The following is a 17,606-nucleotide window of genomic DNA, read 5'->3' on the forward strand; positions in this document are numbered from 1 at the left end:
AGATCCTCCAATAACCAACAGGTCTGGTGTTTGGGTGCACTTTACCAATCGATCGGGACATCCAAACAAGCACGGAAATCAAAATGGACTAGTACTGTACTGTGTCGGAATTTCCTGAGCAGTACGATACAATTAACAGGCCTGCACATTATTAGATAGAAGAACTGTTATAAATAGAACGTATGCACGGGCAGTTTTGAAAACTCCACCTACTTTGCTCTTGGCATAGTGCAGCGCAAATCGCGTTGTATCTGAAGGGCAACGCTTAGCCCAGGGTCCCGCGCCGCGCATACCGCGTCCTGTGTGAAAGACCCTTTAGCCATTTTGCAACGAGCCTTCAGCGCGTACTGAGTGAACGAGCGCACTCTGTAGTGGAAAACCCAGGTTTTAAGAACATGCTTAATGTAATTGAGCCCCGTTACAATATTCCTTCACGATCCCATTTCAGCCAGACCGTAATTCCTGCTTTGTTAAAAAAACATAAGCCCTATAGAGAACCAATTGAATAAAAACACACTCAATAATAAAGAGTTATAGAGTTCCAAATAAAAAGTTACATCTTTGTATTTGTTCATAACTACTACAACAATATAACATTTATTTTTTTTTTTTACAAGGAGCTGTTTTTGTTTAATACAGTATGCTGCTAAGAAAACACCATAGAAGATGGGTAAAGGATAGCTCCATCGTTGTTCAATGTAAAAAAAAAAAAAAAAAAAAAAAAAACATTGTTAGTTTTAATAAATAAAACATTTTTTTAAAATCAAGGAAATTTATCTGCCAATTTTTTCTTTTTGCTGTATCTAAAACATACCGAACCGAACCGTGACACCAGTGAATTGTATCGAACAGAACCATACATTTTGTGAACCGTTACACCCCTAATTATATTATATTATATTATGTTGTGTTATTTTATGTTATGTTATGTTATGTTATGTTCCATTATATTGCTTTTTATATTTATTATATTAAATAGACCAAAGACCAAATCTTATAAACATTTTAATTAATTTAAATATTTGTAAATAATATTGTATTTTAAAAGATTGTTTATGTCTTTTAAAGTTTTAAAGCTATAAAATAAATTGCATAGGCCTATATTTTCTGTTTAGTTATTTACTGTTATTTTTTATTTATTTTTTTGCTTTTCTGCTTTTATTCAAACAGAACAAGAAAGACATTAAACTATTGTATAGGAGAGATGGAAATGAGATTGGAAATAGACCATGAGCCGGGATTCAAACTTGGCTTGCCCGGAGCACTGTTGCACCATATGTTGGAGCGGAGCCCACAAGGCAATGGTCCAAAAAATAGATACCTATTTTATTATCTATTTTATATTCTTAATCTAACAAATTTGTTTGTGTATTCAGCTTACACTTTAAGTGACATGAACACAACAGACAAATTGTAAATCCCAATTTGCAATCGTCAGCCATCATTATAGCTCTAATTGTAAAGCCGGCTCCAGCAATGTTTCACAGTCCGTTTTTTTTTTATTTTTTTTTTTTATATACACTTTTTGCAGCAAGCAGATATACTGTTTATATATAAAGTCCTACCAGTGCATCTTAAGTTTTGCGATGAACTCTGAAAGATATCTCTATACTCTTCAAAGAATTGCTCTTAAACTTACCAGTGCATCCTGTGTTTTGCGAATCTCTGAGAAAGATATCTCTATACTTTTGAAAAAAAGGTCTTAACAGTCAGACTGCTGCTAGTTTCAAACTTAACCCAAGACGAAGAGCATGCAGCTTGACAGACAACCTCTGCCCAGACTGCTCTGATATCTTGCCTTCATCTGTTCTTCCCTCCAGTCGTTTCGGCACCCCAGAGGAACTCAAGGAGCTGATTGACGTGGCTCACTCTCTGGGTATCATCGTCCTGCTCGATGTGGTGCACAGCCACGCATCCAAGAACACAGAGGACGGGCTGAACCAATTTGACGGCTCTGACTCCTGTTTCTTCCACAGCGGGCCCCGTGGAGAACACAGCCTCTGGGACAGCAGACTCTTCAACTACTCTAGGTGAGACTCAACATTGTTTTTCACATTTTAAACACCCTACGCTTCACGTAAGTTACACGGCTCTCTCATTATACAACACCTTTTTTAAAACAGTGTTGTGTAACATAACACAAGCGCTCTTCTAAAATCTAGGCTCCGTTCCAAAACTTAGTGAGCTGCCTACAGAAGCAGCGTAGATATGTTTCGACCGGAAGGCTGTTTGAGTAAATATGCTGCCTTCGAAGACGCCTTGTTTTTTGCCAAGTTGTTCTCCAGGGTCGAAGATCTTCCTCAGTTGAAATTTAGATTTACTAATACTTAGCACTGAAATCACTGAGTAAGTGTTTAAAGGGATAGTTTACGCAAAAATGACATTTCTGTCACTTCCGATGAACATTTTCCAATGAAAACTCCACTTGTTCCAAACCTGTATGAGTTTCTTTCTTCTGTAGAACACACACACACACAAACATATATTTTGATGAATGTTGCTAACCAAACATTTAACAGTAGCCGTTGACTTCCACTGTAATTTTACCATCAATGATTTATAACATTATCAGGATGACAGAATTATTTTGCCATTTTTTGGGTGAACTCTCCCTTTAATTGCTAGTATTTGAACACATTGAGGAAGAAATATTTTGTCATTGGATCCCATTGTTTTCATCTTTTTCATTGAAAGCATCTTATGCCTTCAGTGCCAGATATTTAAGATCTGTCAATTAAAAATTAGTCCAACTTCAAAAATAGTTCTGGGATTCCTGCATCCTGTCCGCTCCACTTATTGTTTGATAAAAAAAAAAATTACAGCTATAATAAGTTCTAAATTATGACGTTTAATTAACAGGCCTAGTTATTTTGAACATTTTGCATATTCTTGAAAGTTATTTTTTTTTGTTTTTTTTGTTTTTTTTGCTCTAAGGTCTACTTTCAACACTCAAGTTTACTGTTCTGGAACTATGCTGAGTGTGTATGTGTGTGTGTGTGTGTGTATTCTTGAGTTTTGCTCGGAGGACATATCTCTGTAATTAATAATGTGGCATGGAATTATTCTTCCATAATTAGTTCACCTCATCAGCACTTTTGTTTCCCCGTAATCAAGCATTAACATGTCCTTATCTCACACAACGGAATATTCATGTAAAATTCTTAAAGCGTTTAAATATGCTTTCTGTTTATGAATAATCATTGCAGTATTTGCCTATTTAGACTCATTCATCCCTGAAAACAAAGAGACAATGCAAAAGCGCTAAGAGGCTTAGAAACGTGGAACTCACATTAGGCCAAGTTAAAGGGACAGTTCTGTCATTATTGACTCACCCTCATGTCGCTCCGAACTCGTTCAGCTTTCTTCCATCGAACACAAAAGGAGAACTTATGCCACTTAAAATGGTTTGGAATGACATAAGAGTAAGTAATTGATGACTTTACATTTTATGGTGTACTGTCTCTTTAAATACCAAGAGCATGGCAGTTGTTTCAGTTACTGTAGATTCTATTTAAGGCAAGAGCTTATATTTGACCTGGTCCATTTTTTTCATCATTATAGCTACAACTGCAGTGTGTTTCTATAGCCATTAGGTTTTCATCACAAGCACATGCCAGCTCATATGTTAATTTTCTTTTCTTTCTCTCTCTCTCTCTCTCGAACCCATACTGGGCAAGTCTTTAAATTGGAACACCTACTGTACTCTATTTGCCTCTGGCAGAATTCCCATTGCACCGTCTTGGGCTGACAGCAATTACTTCAATGTTGTATATGAAGCCTCTCTGCCAAAGCGCAGTCTGAATTCCCCATCAATACCTCCTTCCTCGTTGTTCACTACCTTTGTCTCTCTAGTCTTGCATGTTAAATATGCGATCTAAAATTCAAATAATCACTTTCAAAATGCAATAATTGCTCCATGTTTCTATTTCAAATTATGTGCTTAAAATAACAAATATTGCCCATTTATATATATGATATTTTTCTCAACGCATTCTTGTTTGTGCAATATTTTGACTTATTAATAATCAAAATAAACAATTATTCTGCCTTGTTATATAATTCTAGAACCTAACTGAAGCTTTCCAAGTAACATACATTTCTTGCATGGATATACAATTAAACCCATGTGTGCACAGATCTGCTATTTTAAGATTTATCTTTTGGAATATATTAGACCGTAAGTGATGTAGCAGAAGTATAGAGAAGAAAGAAAACAACTGTTTTATTATTATATTATATTACTATATATATATATATATATATATATATATATATATATATATATATATATATATATATATATATATATATATATATATATATTTTTTTTTTTTTTTTTTACCTCACCCTAAATCTTGCAGGTCTTTTTAAGTCATGTTTGATTTGTAAGTTATGAGTGATTTTCTTTTTGATACACGCATATCGCATTCTTTATGTTGCAGTGAGCACTCATATTTATTTCCATGTGCATACAGAATCGTCATCTAAATCACTTAACAATTAAAAAAATGACTTAATAGCTCATTTGTCAAAAGCAAAAGATCTTGAAAAGGTGAAATGGGTCTCAAGAGATGCACTTGACATCTGGAGTGCAAAGTTCATTTTGGGTTCGTTTCTGACAGGTTTCATTAAGAGCACGTTTTCCTCCTGATGGACAAAAAAAAAAAAAAAAACTAAAGGGGCTTTTGTTCTCAAAAATAAAACTTTACAAACTGTGAATGTTGGTTTGCTCTCAAAACAACTGACACGTAACTAGGCTTTTTTAAACAAATCTCACAATTTTGACATCAAGCATATTGTGTGTGAATACTGTTTACAGTTGACAAAGTGAATAATTGGAAGACAAAGCCTCTAATTATGGAGCTGATTTTAAAAAAGATATATATAATAAATAAATCTTTTTTTTTAAGATGACAGTTAAAAAGCAGAGTGTGTTTGCTCATTAATCTCTAAAATAAAGTTAGTGTGGAACAACTTAGTTTATGAAACTTTAGTTTTAGTTTTTTTTTTTGCTTTTATTTGGTGATGGAGGCATTAGGAATGGGGCAGTTAAAAAAAAAGAAAAAAAACCACATCGGACAGGGAAAAAGGGTTCTGCAGTAATAAAACGATCGGTTTAATTCAGAGCTTCCTTCATTTTGACCTTTGTCAAATAAATTCCTCATTGCACTGCCTAGATTTTATTGCAGAGACATTTTTGCCAGTGTTCTGATGAAAAATCACCAAAAAAAGCATCAAAGTTAAGTGCACAAAAGAAAATGAGATCAATAAGAATTATCTAGCTTATAAAAAAGTAATTCCACTTGAATAGTGTTGAAGTCATTATAAATTAAAATATATAAATAGATTTATGAGCAAACCAAATTATACTAATAACAATAAAAATGAATAAACTTTTATGTAGCCTATAAGTCTTTATTCAATGCCCATGGCATTTGTATCGTCTTTTATCACAGTCTGCTCTAATGATCAATCAGTAACAGCTCTGAGCTTGATTTTGGCATCAGCACACAAATTCTGTTAAGCACATAAAGCTAATTCCCTTGGAAGTACCGACATAATCCTTGTTTTCAAGCTCAGAAACATGCAAATCCCTGATCAAGTGCACATACATTTAAAACAAAATGAACAAAGCCCATGCATGACAGTCTACATCTAAGAATGTGTGTTCTAATGTAAGCTTAACACGTCTCAGACATGCCCCATTAGAGCTTCGATAATGAAAGACTCAGCATATCAAAATGAGAATCTCTAACTGCAAAACACCATGTGTGTAAATGAACCGAAGAACAACAATTGATGTAAATGGGTTTTAAATTTGTAGTAGCTCAAAGTGCCCTCGTGCGTCACAGTATGAGAGACGTGTTTGCAATCCTTTGCTCTGAACAGTTCTGGCTTCCATTAACACGCTCAATGTATGCGGCTTCACTGATGCTGCTCTGTTCTTCGAATCATTTCTGTCATCCAGTTGTAAGCTATACAAGAGCGTATGCTATCTCTATAGCTCTGACCCTAATGGCCCTTACGGTAAACCCGAACCTATTGATTGGTTCTCTCGCAGTGCGTGATAATTAAGTTTCTCTCCTTCTCCTTCCATGGCTGTAAGCTCATCTCATCACACATTAAGAGACAGACCGGCCGCCTCCGCGGAGTCTATCAATGCCTTTTTGAACCCACATTTAATAAGCGCATGCCGAAAGCTGCCGCCGCCAATACATTATCCAGTGTTAGTGTCAGACGGCGCAGAGATTCAGTAATAAGAGCCAAGCTGCAGTTTCATTACTTATTGAGCTTGTGCCGTTTTCAGAGGGACTCATTAGACGGGCCGCAGACATATGCCACAACCAGCAGCCATCTGAAGAGCCATTTGTAAAAGCCAGAAGGAACGCCCGGTGTCATCGCCGGTTCATTTGTCTGTTTTTCTCGTTGCCCGTTTGTTTGGATGCATCTCGGTGTCAGGCTCTCTATTAATTCTTGCTTTTGAGAAATAGAATCATCTAAGGGCCGTTCCTGGTGGCGACTGCGGTTGCACAGCATTGTTTAATCAAGCAACTTTGAAACGGGCATTGGCGAATGTCACAACAGATGCGCCATCGACATCAGGGGAAGTTGCATGTGGTGTTTCTTGAAAGGAGGGACTCTTTTTAGCAGAATCAAACAATCAGTGAGGTCCCTCGATTCAAAATGAAATGGAAATAAATGAATTTTCTTGGTGCAGGAAATGTCGAGAACAAATGGTTGGCTGGAATAAAACAAGTTGAATAAATTTTAGATGCTTGACGGTGATCTTGATCTGCAGCCTCCAAGTTAAATAAAAAAATAAATTTATGCATTTAGCAGATGCTTTTTTCCAAAGCGACTTAAATTGCATTCAGGCTAACAATTTTTTCCTAACATATGTTCCCTGGGATTCGAACCCCCTACATTGTGCTTGTTAACGCTTGTGTTCCTGTAGCTCAACTGGTAGAGTGTTGCGTTAGTAAGCAAGTTAGCGCAAGGTTGTGGGTTCGATTCCCCGGGAACACATGATAGGTAAACATTGATAGCCTGAATGCACTCTTAGTCGCTTTGGATAAAAGCGTCTGCTAAATGCATAAATTTAAATTTAATTACAATTTTTAATTTAATTTTAATTTTAGCGCAATGCTCTACCACTTGAGTTACACGAACACTAAGTTCCAGACAAAAATCTCCTTTGAGAAGTGGGAGGGGGTGTCCACTTTCCCAGTTTAGTTTTCTTAAACATGTAGAAGTCACGAGGTGAGTTTATGGAAACATCTGGTGCATGCTCTGTTTAGCTCTGTTATGCACCGTGTTTCTGTGGCATCTACAGGGAAATGCGAACAGCCAGTGTTTGAGGTCTTAGCCCTTGTAGTGGAGATCTAACTAGCCCAGAGACATCCGCTGGGCCGCACTTCATGGGTTCCTGTGGATCATCTAATAGGCTGTTTCAAAGAGCAGCAAGGACACCTTGTAAAGGCGAGTAAATTAATCCTCTGTGCCGCCAGAACGCTCCTCTCCACCCGTCTCCTGAAGGGCAGGCACACTTCCTCTCGGCCACTGCCGCTGTCTGCCCTCTCTCTGGCGCTCGAAGGGTCTCAGATGTGTGACTTCAGAAGGCTCTTTTCGCGCTTATCCATCCCTTCCTCCAGTCTCCTGCTGTATTGGCTCATTTGCATCCATTTTTCATCAGTTATCACTGGAATCCCTCTGCACATCAAACAGAGCCTGACTCCAGGTTAGCTGCTTTTGTGGTCTCACATTTCAATTGCGCGTTACATTCACCAAGGCTTATTGCTCTTTTTTTTATCGTGACTAAGAGGAATGTAAAGGTTTAATGACTTTGTGGGGCACGCTTGGTATGCTGTGCAAATAACGTTACATTATACTCTGCCTTTGTGAAAGATTTCCAATGACAATTGTGGATAAGGAAGCAGTTCCCCTCCCTGAATATTCATTCCTTGCGTTGCATGTTCTCCTGACACCTCTCAATGAGACTTAATAAACTTTCTATTGAGACAAATGCCTGAATTCACCAGAGGCACAGCTGGATGTTGATGGAGAACGCTAATTCTGACAGTTCTGGACGAATTCCAGAGCAACAAAAAATGACACGACGATGGCACTTGTCACATCACTTTATCCAGGTGTTATCCATCTCTTCCCCAATAAACATTAATCTGCTCTGCTTGTCTCTTATTGAATGAGTGAAGAAGCCGTTTTACCGATAGGACAGGCACAGCACGAGATGCGTGAAATGAGGTGCCTCAACTGCCGTTTCCCACAAGGCCCGGCTGTTCGCCATCTCTCAGGCTGTCAGATGTCGTCGTTTCACCGGTGCACCTTGTGTGAAATGACCTGTCAAGGTTGTAAATTTATTTGTTCTCATACAGGTTGACTGTAATGTTGAGGATACAGGGATTTATCCTGCGATCTTCCTTACACCTGAGACTGGCTAGCAATATCAGGTAGAAGAATTGCAAATAAGGTCAGCGTATCCCCGTTGAGAGATTATCCTCAGTTTTAGAGTATTCTCGTAGTGTTAATTCATAACTATCTGGGAACCAATACTTATGACAGATTTGGCAAACTGTGTAGCAAGGTCATTTTATGTTTATCTTCACACTTTTCTTTTTCCTGTCATTCTTTCCCCAAGGATGAATGTGGTGTTGAGAGAGATTATCAGCTATTTGGCTCTGAGGAAATGTCACATGGCTTATTTCTTCTTCTTCTGTTGAAGGGCTTGACTACCAATGCAAGCCATTTCATTGATATTCATTGTATATCTTGTCATTGAGCACTCACGGTAAATGGTAGCAATGTGGGGAAATCGTAAAGGGAGACTCATAATCAAATAAAACAGCATTTTACCATCCTTCCAGACACCCTTGAAGTCGTGTGTAATCTGTTTAAGGCAAAAACTGGGCCGTTTGGCAGTTTGTAGCCATCTTTTGTTGGTAAGTCATTCCTTAACCTCAGCGTCACTCAACATGCTGGTCTCAAGTAGATTTTTGTGTCTTGTGTGAGTGCAACTACAGTTTACAATGTGGTGTTCTCACCATGTTAACCCTTTAAGTCATATGTATCCTATTTAATAAATGGTGTTGTATGGCATCAATGATGTCATCAACATGATACATACTTTCTCAAGAAAGTGTGCATAGTATATGATCTATTACATGTCTATTACTATTATTATTATGACCCCATAGTGGATGCTAGGTGAAGTCTGTCTTATTCCCCTCAGCGTGAAGCAATAAGTTCAATTTTAAAAACTTGAGGTACAGTCTTGCTGCTTTGTTTGCTGTGTGGGCGTTTACATGCCACATGCTTCACATGGACCATTATAATATCCATAGCACGCTCATTGCGTGGCTTTGGTTGCATTAGATATAATGAAGGGAGACGTGAAAAACTGGACATCGTGTTGTTTTCATATGGATTACTTTATCACAGAATATTTGTTTTCAATAAAACTAGCTTAGTTTAAAAGTAAACAAGCTTTCTATAGATATCTCGGTTGCACTTTATTTTACAGTACGTGTACTAACATGTACTTATAGTGTACTTACAGTGTATTTATCTAAGAAAGTTCTGGTGATACAAGGTAACTACATGGGGTAGGGTTAGGTTTAGGGGTAGGTTTAGGGTTAGTACCTAGTTATTACATAGTTATTGTAATTACTATAATAAGTACATAGTATGTACATGGGGAACAGGACTGTAAAATAAAGTGCTACCAATATCTCTAATGTCTCTTTGTTGAGTATTTGCTCAGTTAAAGTTCATGGCGCATTTCTAAATGAAGATCACGAAGACTAAGGCAGCAGACAGCCCACCCTGTTTGTGTTCTTTATTTTTTAGATGCACAGTTTTGTTGTTATTATGTGTGTATACAAATAAAAATAGACCCTTTACAGATTCAGTTGATGTATTGTTCTTACCTGTATGATCAAAACTGAAAGTGTAATTGAACTTATTTTCATTGTTATCAGGAGAAGATGCCACACAATGCATATCCGGGTTTGTCGATCGCAGATTGTTAAATCTGTTTTAAAAAGAATGTAAAAAGAGTTTTAGGAGGGTGTAGTCGAGTCTTTACTTTTATAAAGAATATCTCTTTGGTTTTGAGACTTTAAGTCTTTGAATATTTAGGTATCTTATTTATGAACAAACAGCTTGTAACACTTCAGTGAGAGAAAAGAAAAAAAGAAAACTTGAAATTGCATCATATGACCCCTTTAAAATATTCAAATGTACTATTAGTCATATAAATTTTTAACCAAGATGAATAAACGTGTTACTAATTATGAAATTTTGATCATACCATGTGCAAAAAACACATAATCTGATTGCTTCTTTGATATAAAATGACTACTTACATTAAGTGCGGCCCTTGAGGCTAAAGGGAACCTGTGGCCCCTGAGCTTTCCAAAGCGGAGTAGCCCTGCTATACCTTCACAGACTATCTCACCCGACAAAAGCTTTTTACCCACTGCTCTCCCTCCCTGACGGATAACCTTCCCGACAGGACTTGCCCATAAGGAATAGCAGTCATTCCTATGGCTTTAATGTGCAGATGTGGCTTTGTCAAGGCTTTACTTCAGTCCCACGATAACACATTGTGTGTTTGGCCTCTGCATCGTGTGTTGATCACAGTATAATCTATTTATCGCCCGCAGCTCTGCGTCACCACCCATGCCGCACGCTCATCAGATTACCACAGCTCCCTAGTATTGAGAAAGCAAACCCAGAGTTGCAAACTCACCATTTGCAACTTTATGAAACTGTACCGCGGATATCTACATAAGCATTTTCCCCCCGTGGCCTGGAAAACTACAATCTACCCTGGCACCGATTCACTCCTCATGCAGAACCAATTGCGAACTGCTCAGTCCTGGAAGAAGCTCTGGGGGATTTGCACCTGGCCGACATGGACTTGTATCCATATATTTGATTTAGCATACATGAATGTTGCTGCCTAGATCAGCACGGTGCTGAATGCATCAAGTTGAAGCCGAGAATGACTCCAAATAAAGGCTGTAGCTCCTTATACCGCACTAATATTATCAGACATCTTCACAGTTCAGCAGACTTGCTTGTGTGAGGAGGTTCATAAGTTATTCTGAATAGCTTTAAATTCCGGTATGAGTATCAAAAGATCGTTAATTTCCATATTTTCTCATTTTCTGCTACCTGGGCCTCTTGTCATTGCTGTAGAAGTTTCGAAGAGAAGAATCGAGGTCGACGAGAGTTCATTCAAACTTTCGTGCTGTTGAATACAGTTTTAAGATGTAGGATTAGCGCAAGCCCATCTTCATTGGGGCCGCTCGCCGCATTCAGGCCTGAACCGGCTGCATCGTAAGTGTCATATTGTCCTTCTTCTGACAATAACATTAAGCATGCCGGAGCGTGAATCAGAGTGCGAGATGATGGTGTTCTTCCGCGCTCTTTAATTTGGCTTCACACGGTTAAGGTGCTTTATCTCGTTCCATGTGTGATTCGCACAATGCCAGAGGACCCCTGTGCTTGCATTTTAACAAAGTTTCTATGGCAACATGGAAACCACTCCAAGTTGTTGAGGATGCACAGCTGGAGGGGGCTGGTCACAAGTGCCTACACATATCATCCAAACATCAGGATACAAACGTACTTTAAGGATGAGTTGATTCCGATTTCTCATCCTGACGATTAATTTATTCTCATGCCGCAGGAAGCTGATTGGGGTGCCCGATGAGGAGATAGAGCACATTGGTATTAATTTCTAGGTTTCAAACATGGACTGAGGGAGTCACTCTTGCAGGTACAGCTTGTCAAAAATATACAAGGTGGTTTCAAATCATTTGCATAGATTAAAATGTCATTAAAGACAGGAGTTCCCTGGATTCTTGGGACACTACATACCATCACTGGCATCACTTATCCACTGTCTGTTCTTAAAACATAACATTGGTGTGGTCATATTAGTACATTTTCTGCAACAATGTGGACATAATTTGTCAGTATTGTACCAATTTGTGAATCACTTTCAAAACCAAGCAGTTTTCTATTGGTGTACGTGACAAATCTGGGTGAGCATCTTGAATGAGGGTACGTTGTAGCAACAGCGATGTACTAAAAACGTTTTTGAAAAATTATGTACAGTACAGACCAAAAATTTAGAAGCATTACTATTTTTTATGTTTTTGAAAGACGTTTCTTCTGCTCATCAAGCCTGCATTTATTTGACCAAAAATACAGAAAAAAAAGTAATATTGTGAAATATTATTACAACTTAAAATAATAGTTTTCTATTTGAATACACTTAAAAAATAATAATAATAATATTCCTTTCATGCAAATCTGAATTTTCAGCATCATTACTCCAGCCTTCAGTGTCACATGTAACATCCAGTCTATCACATGATCATTTAGAAATCATTCTAATATTCTGACTATTCACTTTTTATCAATTTAACACATCCTTGCTGAATAAAAGTATTGATTTATTTAAAAAAAGAAAGAAAAAAATACTGACCCTAAATTACTGACCAGTAGTGTATATTGTTGTTACAAAAACATAACTTTTTTTTTTTTTTTTTACTTTTTATTCATCAAGTATCCTAAAAAAAATATCACATGTTGTGAAAAAATGTACTGAAAAAAAAAAAAAAAAACGAAGTCTTTCTGAAAGTTTGGTACAAAACAGCACTGTTTAACTGGAACAGCTCCTTTCATTATGCTAAACTGAATGCTGGTCTTATTATAAAAGTTTGTGATATTTCAGGAGTAACCATTTAAAACTGGGAGACCCCTTGGTGAGCAGAGAGATGGAGCAGAACATGTTGTATAAATCTGAGTGTAGCATTTTAAGCCTGGCTTATAATAACATGAAATAATTTGCATATTAATATATTTGTATGCATTACTTTATGGTGCTGCATTGCAAAGTCATTCAAATAACCCTTATTGATGTTTAGAGTCATAAACTACATGCTATTTAAATTTGACAACATGCAGGAGGTAGAATGAAACATTTAGCTGGACTTTACTCCTTTTACTGAGGTTAATATAATATTTTACTTTTGTTTAATGCATATTTACATTACATTACATTGCATAATTGGTAGACCCCTGCTGAAGAACCCTGCTTTAAAATAATGTTTATTTAGGAGTCATAAGCAAACATGATTAGCAGATCGCAATAGTTCATATTAAAATATATGATTCAAATATGTGAATAGACTAATGACCTGCTATGAGTTATATACTGTAAGCAGATTTATCAGCTTCATTGATTATGAAAAAAAAAATGTCAATGGTGTTTCCCTGTGTAATGATGAGCAATGTAATTTTAAATACAGTATAATCCTGTCAGAAGAGAATAATAACTGTTTTTTGTGTGTGTGTGTGTGTGTGTGTGTGTTTGTGTGTGTAGCTGGGAGGTGTTGCGATTTCTCCTGTCAAACCTGCGCTGGTGGTTGGAGGAGTACAGATTTGATGGATTCAGGTTTGATGGAGTAACATCCATGCTCTACCATCATCACGGGATTGGTATGTCCATGGAAAATTAAGCATGAAATGTTCTTTACTTATATAATTGCTGGACATTAACAATCTTCTTCCCCTGTAATTGACACAGGCTCTTATTGTAGAACAGGTAGAAAAGCATATTGGAAGAGCAACCATTTCAAGGGCAGTTTCAGTAAACTGCAAGCATGTAACATAATCTCTCATAAATAAATGGAATTAAGCAGGAAAAGCATGTGATACAAGTTCTTTCAAGCAAGATGTTAATTACACAAGTAGTGTGGCAAAGGTTATCCTGCCATTTTTCCCTTTCTTTTTAATTTTGTGACAGTGATGCTGCTAGTGATTTTTCAGTAGGTTTTCAAAGATCGCTTTGACTAAATGCTACTTCGTTTTAATGAAACATGGCATTAGATTCACACACAGAAAAAGGGGTTTTTGCAAGTTGGTTTCTTCATGGCTCTTTTTAAAATGAGTTGTGTAATTGCTAATTAATTATTATAAAAATATAAGCATCAGTTGTGGAATCTGATTTCATCTTTATTTTTCCTGATTCTCAGGATCAGGATTTTCCGGGGATTATGCTGAATACTTTGGACTCCAGGTAGACGAAGATTCTCTTGTCTACCTCATGTTGGCGAACCATATTTTGCACACCCTCTATGAAGACTGCATCACTATCGCAGAGGTAAGCCCCATGTTGTTTTCTGACATGCATGGAACATAGAAGCTTCCAGCAGCACATATTTATGAAATGTGAGCTCAGCAGTTCTTGAACTGAATTGCTCCTGTTCTTTTTCTGCTGCTTTGAGATGACTGTAATGCAACATTATTTGTCGTAGTTCCCAACAGCCATGGCTTATACTGTAACAGTATGACTGTTTTCAAACAGGTTTCCCCACATACTTTCAAATAGAATTTAAAATTTTCTTAAGCATGCAATAGTAATGTATGAAAAACATATTGTATCGTATTGTACCATAAATATATATATATATATATATATTTTTTTTTTATTATATTATATTATATTATATTATATTATATTATATTATATTATATTATATTAATTATATTATATTATATTATATTATATTATATTATATTATATTATATTATATTAATTATATTATATTATATTATATTATATTATATTATATTATATTATATTATATGTTGCTCAATAAACCATTCTTATTTTTACCATCAGTTGAAAACTGCTTCAAATTTTTGTGGAAACTTTGATACATTTACACCTGAATTGAATCTAAATCACATCTGAAAAAAAAAGAGAAGCATTTATTCGAAATATGTGACGTTTTGTAACATTAAACATGGTTACATTTACTTTTGATAAGTTGCATCCTTGCTAAATAAAATTATACATTTCTTCAAAATAAAAATAAAGGGTAGTCCATGTATAAATTATTTCTTTGTATTTTTATACAATATTTTAATATCAAAAGCTTAAAATAGAGGCAACAACTTATGCATTCGTGGAGTATAAATTAATTACAATTTAAAATCATTGTGAATTGCTTTGTGATCCATTAAACTTCCATAATCTGACATAATTTATGTTTTTAATTTTCAATTAAAAAAAAAAATGTGTGGGACTATAGGAAATTGATTGAATGATTAAAAGTGGCTGTTAACCACCAGAAATAATGTATGCGAATATTCAGTTTTGAATGTTAAGTGTCAGCAACACTAGCGTGACGTGCCAGTTTTAATATGCATAAACACAAATGAGATTTGAATATTATTAGTGAGTTGCAGTTTCAATTGTGGAGTGTACATTTTTGGGTCAACTTTTTAAAAGAGGTGTGTCTCTTTCTGTACTAGCTACTCTATTCATAATTTGCAGCAGGACCATCCGAAATGACCATAATACCTTTAGTCATGGCTCCATAACCTTAATCTTGTCAACAGCGACACTGTATCCCAACTCCACAAAGACTGATTAAACCAGAGTCAACGGGACACAGTGCATTAAATTAGCGCTCCGTGGCTCTGTCTAAAGCCATGATTAATGAGACCACTTACTTTTTACTTACTTTGTTCAGTGTTTTGTAATTAGTGGACAGCGCCCACCAGAGATATCATCTAATTCTCTTTTATGAGCTCCATTGATAGAGCTGGACTGTGCATGCTAAAGTCTGCTTACATTGCAGGAAACAATTAAATAGCATAAAAACAGACTACAAATATAACAAAAACCAGGACCACAGCTACTTTTTGTATTCAGCGGTTAATTCAATTTTGCACCGCGCTGCATATTATGTGATACCCTGCAGAAAAGACTAGAATGGCTGGAGACCACTCCTAATCTAGTCAACAAAATGAGTGGCAGAAATTGATGAGTTTTTTTTTATTTTGTCAGCAAGAACACATTTGGCTGGTCATGTGATCCTAAACATGTCGGCCCCCATGAGGCGACCCACTCTGCGAAATATAAACAAATTAACTTTTATTAGGCCAAATATGACTGGAGTCATCATTATATTGTAATTTTCATTACATTACACATCTTTTAAATGTATTGCCTGTTTTTTAAAAAGTTGATTTTTCCTTATATATAATCCTTATATATAAATAAATGATGATTTTAAATGTCATTATATTAAAGACACACACATGTTGCACATTTTAAGTTTTTGGTGAACCATTCCTTTACCAGTAAATCTAACCTCTCCATATTGTTGTGTTTTTAAGAAATTCATTCTTTTTTAAGGAAGTGTCCGGTATGCCCTCCCTTTGCTGTCCAGTCCAAGAAGGAGGTCTGGGTTTCGACTATCGCCTGGCCATGGCCATACCAGACAAATGGATTCAAGTGAGTCTTATCAAGTGATGAATGTATGTGATTGAAAGTGAATGTCCTGTTGGCTCCGTTGTATTCAACATGCAACCTTTTATCATAGACCAAACTACTGTACAGTCCTACTGTAAGTGTAACCGGCAACTTACTGCACTTTACTCGCATTTCAATGCGTTCCCTCTGGATGGTGTCAGCTTGTTTGAGCCACATCACGTGTTTAATCATTTGCTCGGGGGAATGAGATTTGAAGATACAGTATCCAGAAGCAGTTCCAAATCTAGCCTGCCAACCAGCGAATCAGATAAATAGGGCGTATCTCATTTTTTCTAGGCAGATATATATTAATAGTGTCTAGGACACGTTCTATACTTTCTCTAATGTTTTTCTGTCTTTTTTTTGTGAGTGTGCATAATTAAAAGTATAATTATGGGCGATTCTTCAATCATTTTTCTTAATTAGGGTTTCTTCTGTGTTCATCTAAAGCATTCCTTTGTTCTGCGCTGCTTCTGTGGGTATGCATATTAATGAAGGTCTTCTCGTTATGGATATAGATATATATGGAGATTTCAGGATTCTTTTCTTTTCTTGGCAACAGCACAAGGCAAGGCACATCTATCTTTTTTTTCAGGATTCTTTAAAAAGAGCAGCATTTGTTTTAAGTGTAACCTTTTTGTAACATTATGAATGTCTTCACTGTCACTTTTGATCAATTTAATGAGTCCTTACTTAATAAAAGTATTAATTTATTAAAAAAATAATAATCTTCCTATCCCCCACCCCCACAATTTTTTTAACATATTTTTTGTAAAACAGTGACATAGTTACTACATATGAAACAGTGCTATGCATGACTCAGAAAATGTGTAGTTTTTTTTTTTATTAGATGCATCTGAGATCACATTAAATTATGAATTACTTTGATTCATGCAAGATTCATGCAAGATTTTTTTTTTTTTACTTGCAGTTCTTACAAGGATCTTTTTTTCTCTTGTATTTTGTACTTTCCTGTCTGCACTCCTGTCTACCTTGACAGTCTTATACAGTAAAAGCAAGAAAAGGAAGTGTGTGTGCCCTGTACACTGCAGGGGTTACTGTTGGTGCTCTCCATGGAGAATCGCCGTGCATTGCTAAGCAAGGCAACCCGGAGCACAGGGCTTTTTAAAAGACCAGCAGCATTGGGCCGCGTGCTTCTCTTCGCCCCGGATGACCCTCTGTGGCTCCGCTCCAGCGGGTTGATTCAGTGCTGCACTCTCTGCACACAAAACGGTCCACTTCACTG

At 36.4% G+C, this 17,606-nt stretch overlaps 1 protein-coding gene across 1 annotated transcript in view; it reads left to right on the forward strand.

Moving 5' to 3' along the window:
- LOC128028762 (1,4-alpha-glucan-branching enzyme-like) overlaps positions 1 to 17,606 on the forward strand; it is a 133,310-nt gene that overhangs the window by 47,931 nt on the left and 67,773 nt on the right. The window contains exons 7-10 of the mRNA XM_052616081.1: positions 1,821 to 2,030; positions 13,418 to 13,533; positions 14,070 to 14,197; positions 16,244 to 16,342. Of these exons, the coding sequence (XP_052472041.1) occupies positions 1,821 to 2,030; positions 13,418 to 13,533; positions 14,070 to 14,197; positions 16,244 to 16,342 (553 nt within the window). The remainder of the gene's footprint in view (positions 1 to 1,820; positions 2,031 to 13,417; positions 13,534 to 14,069; positions 14,198 to 16,243; positions 16,343 to 17,606) is intronic.

The sequence above is a fragment of the Carassius gibelio genome, chromosome A15 (genome assembly GCF_023724105.1).
Source record: "Carassius gibelio isolate Cgi1373 ecotype wild population from Czech Republic chromosome A15, carGib1.2-hapl.c, whole genome shotgun sequence".
NCBI lineage: Eukaryota > Metazoa > Chordata > Actinopteri > Cypriniformes > Cyprinidae > Carassius > Carassius gibelio.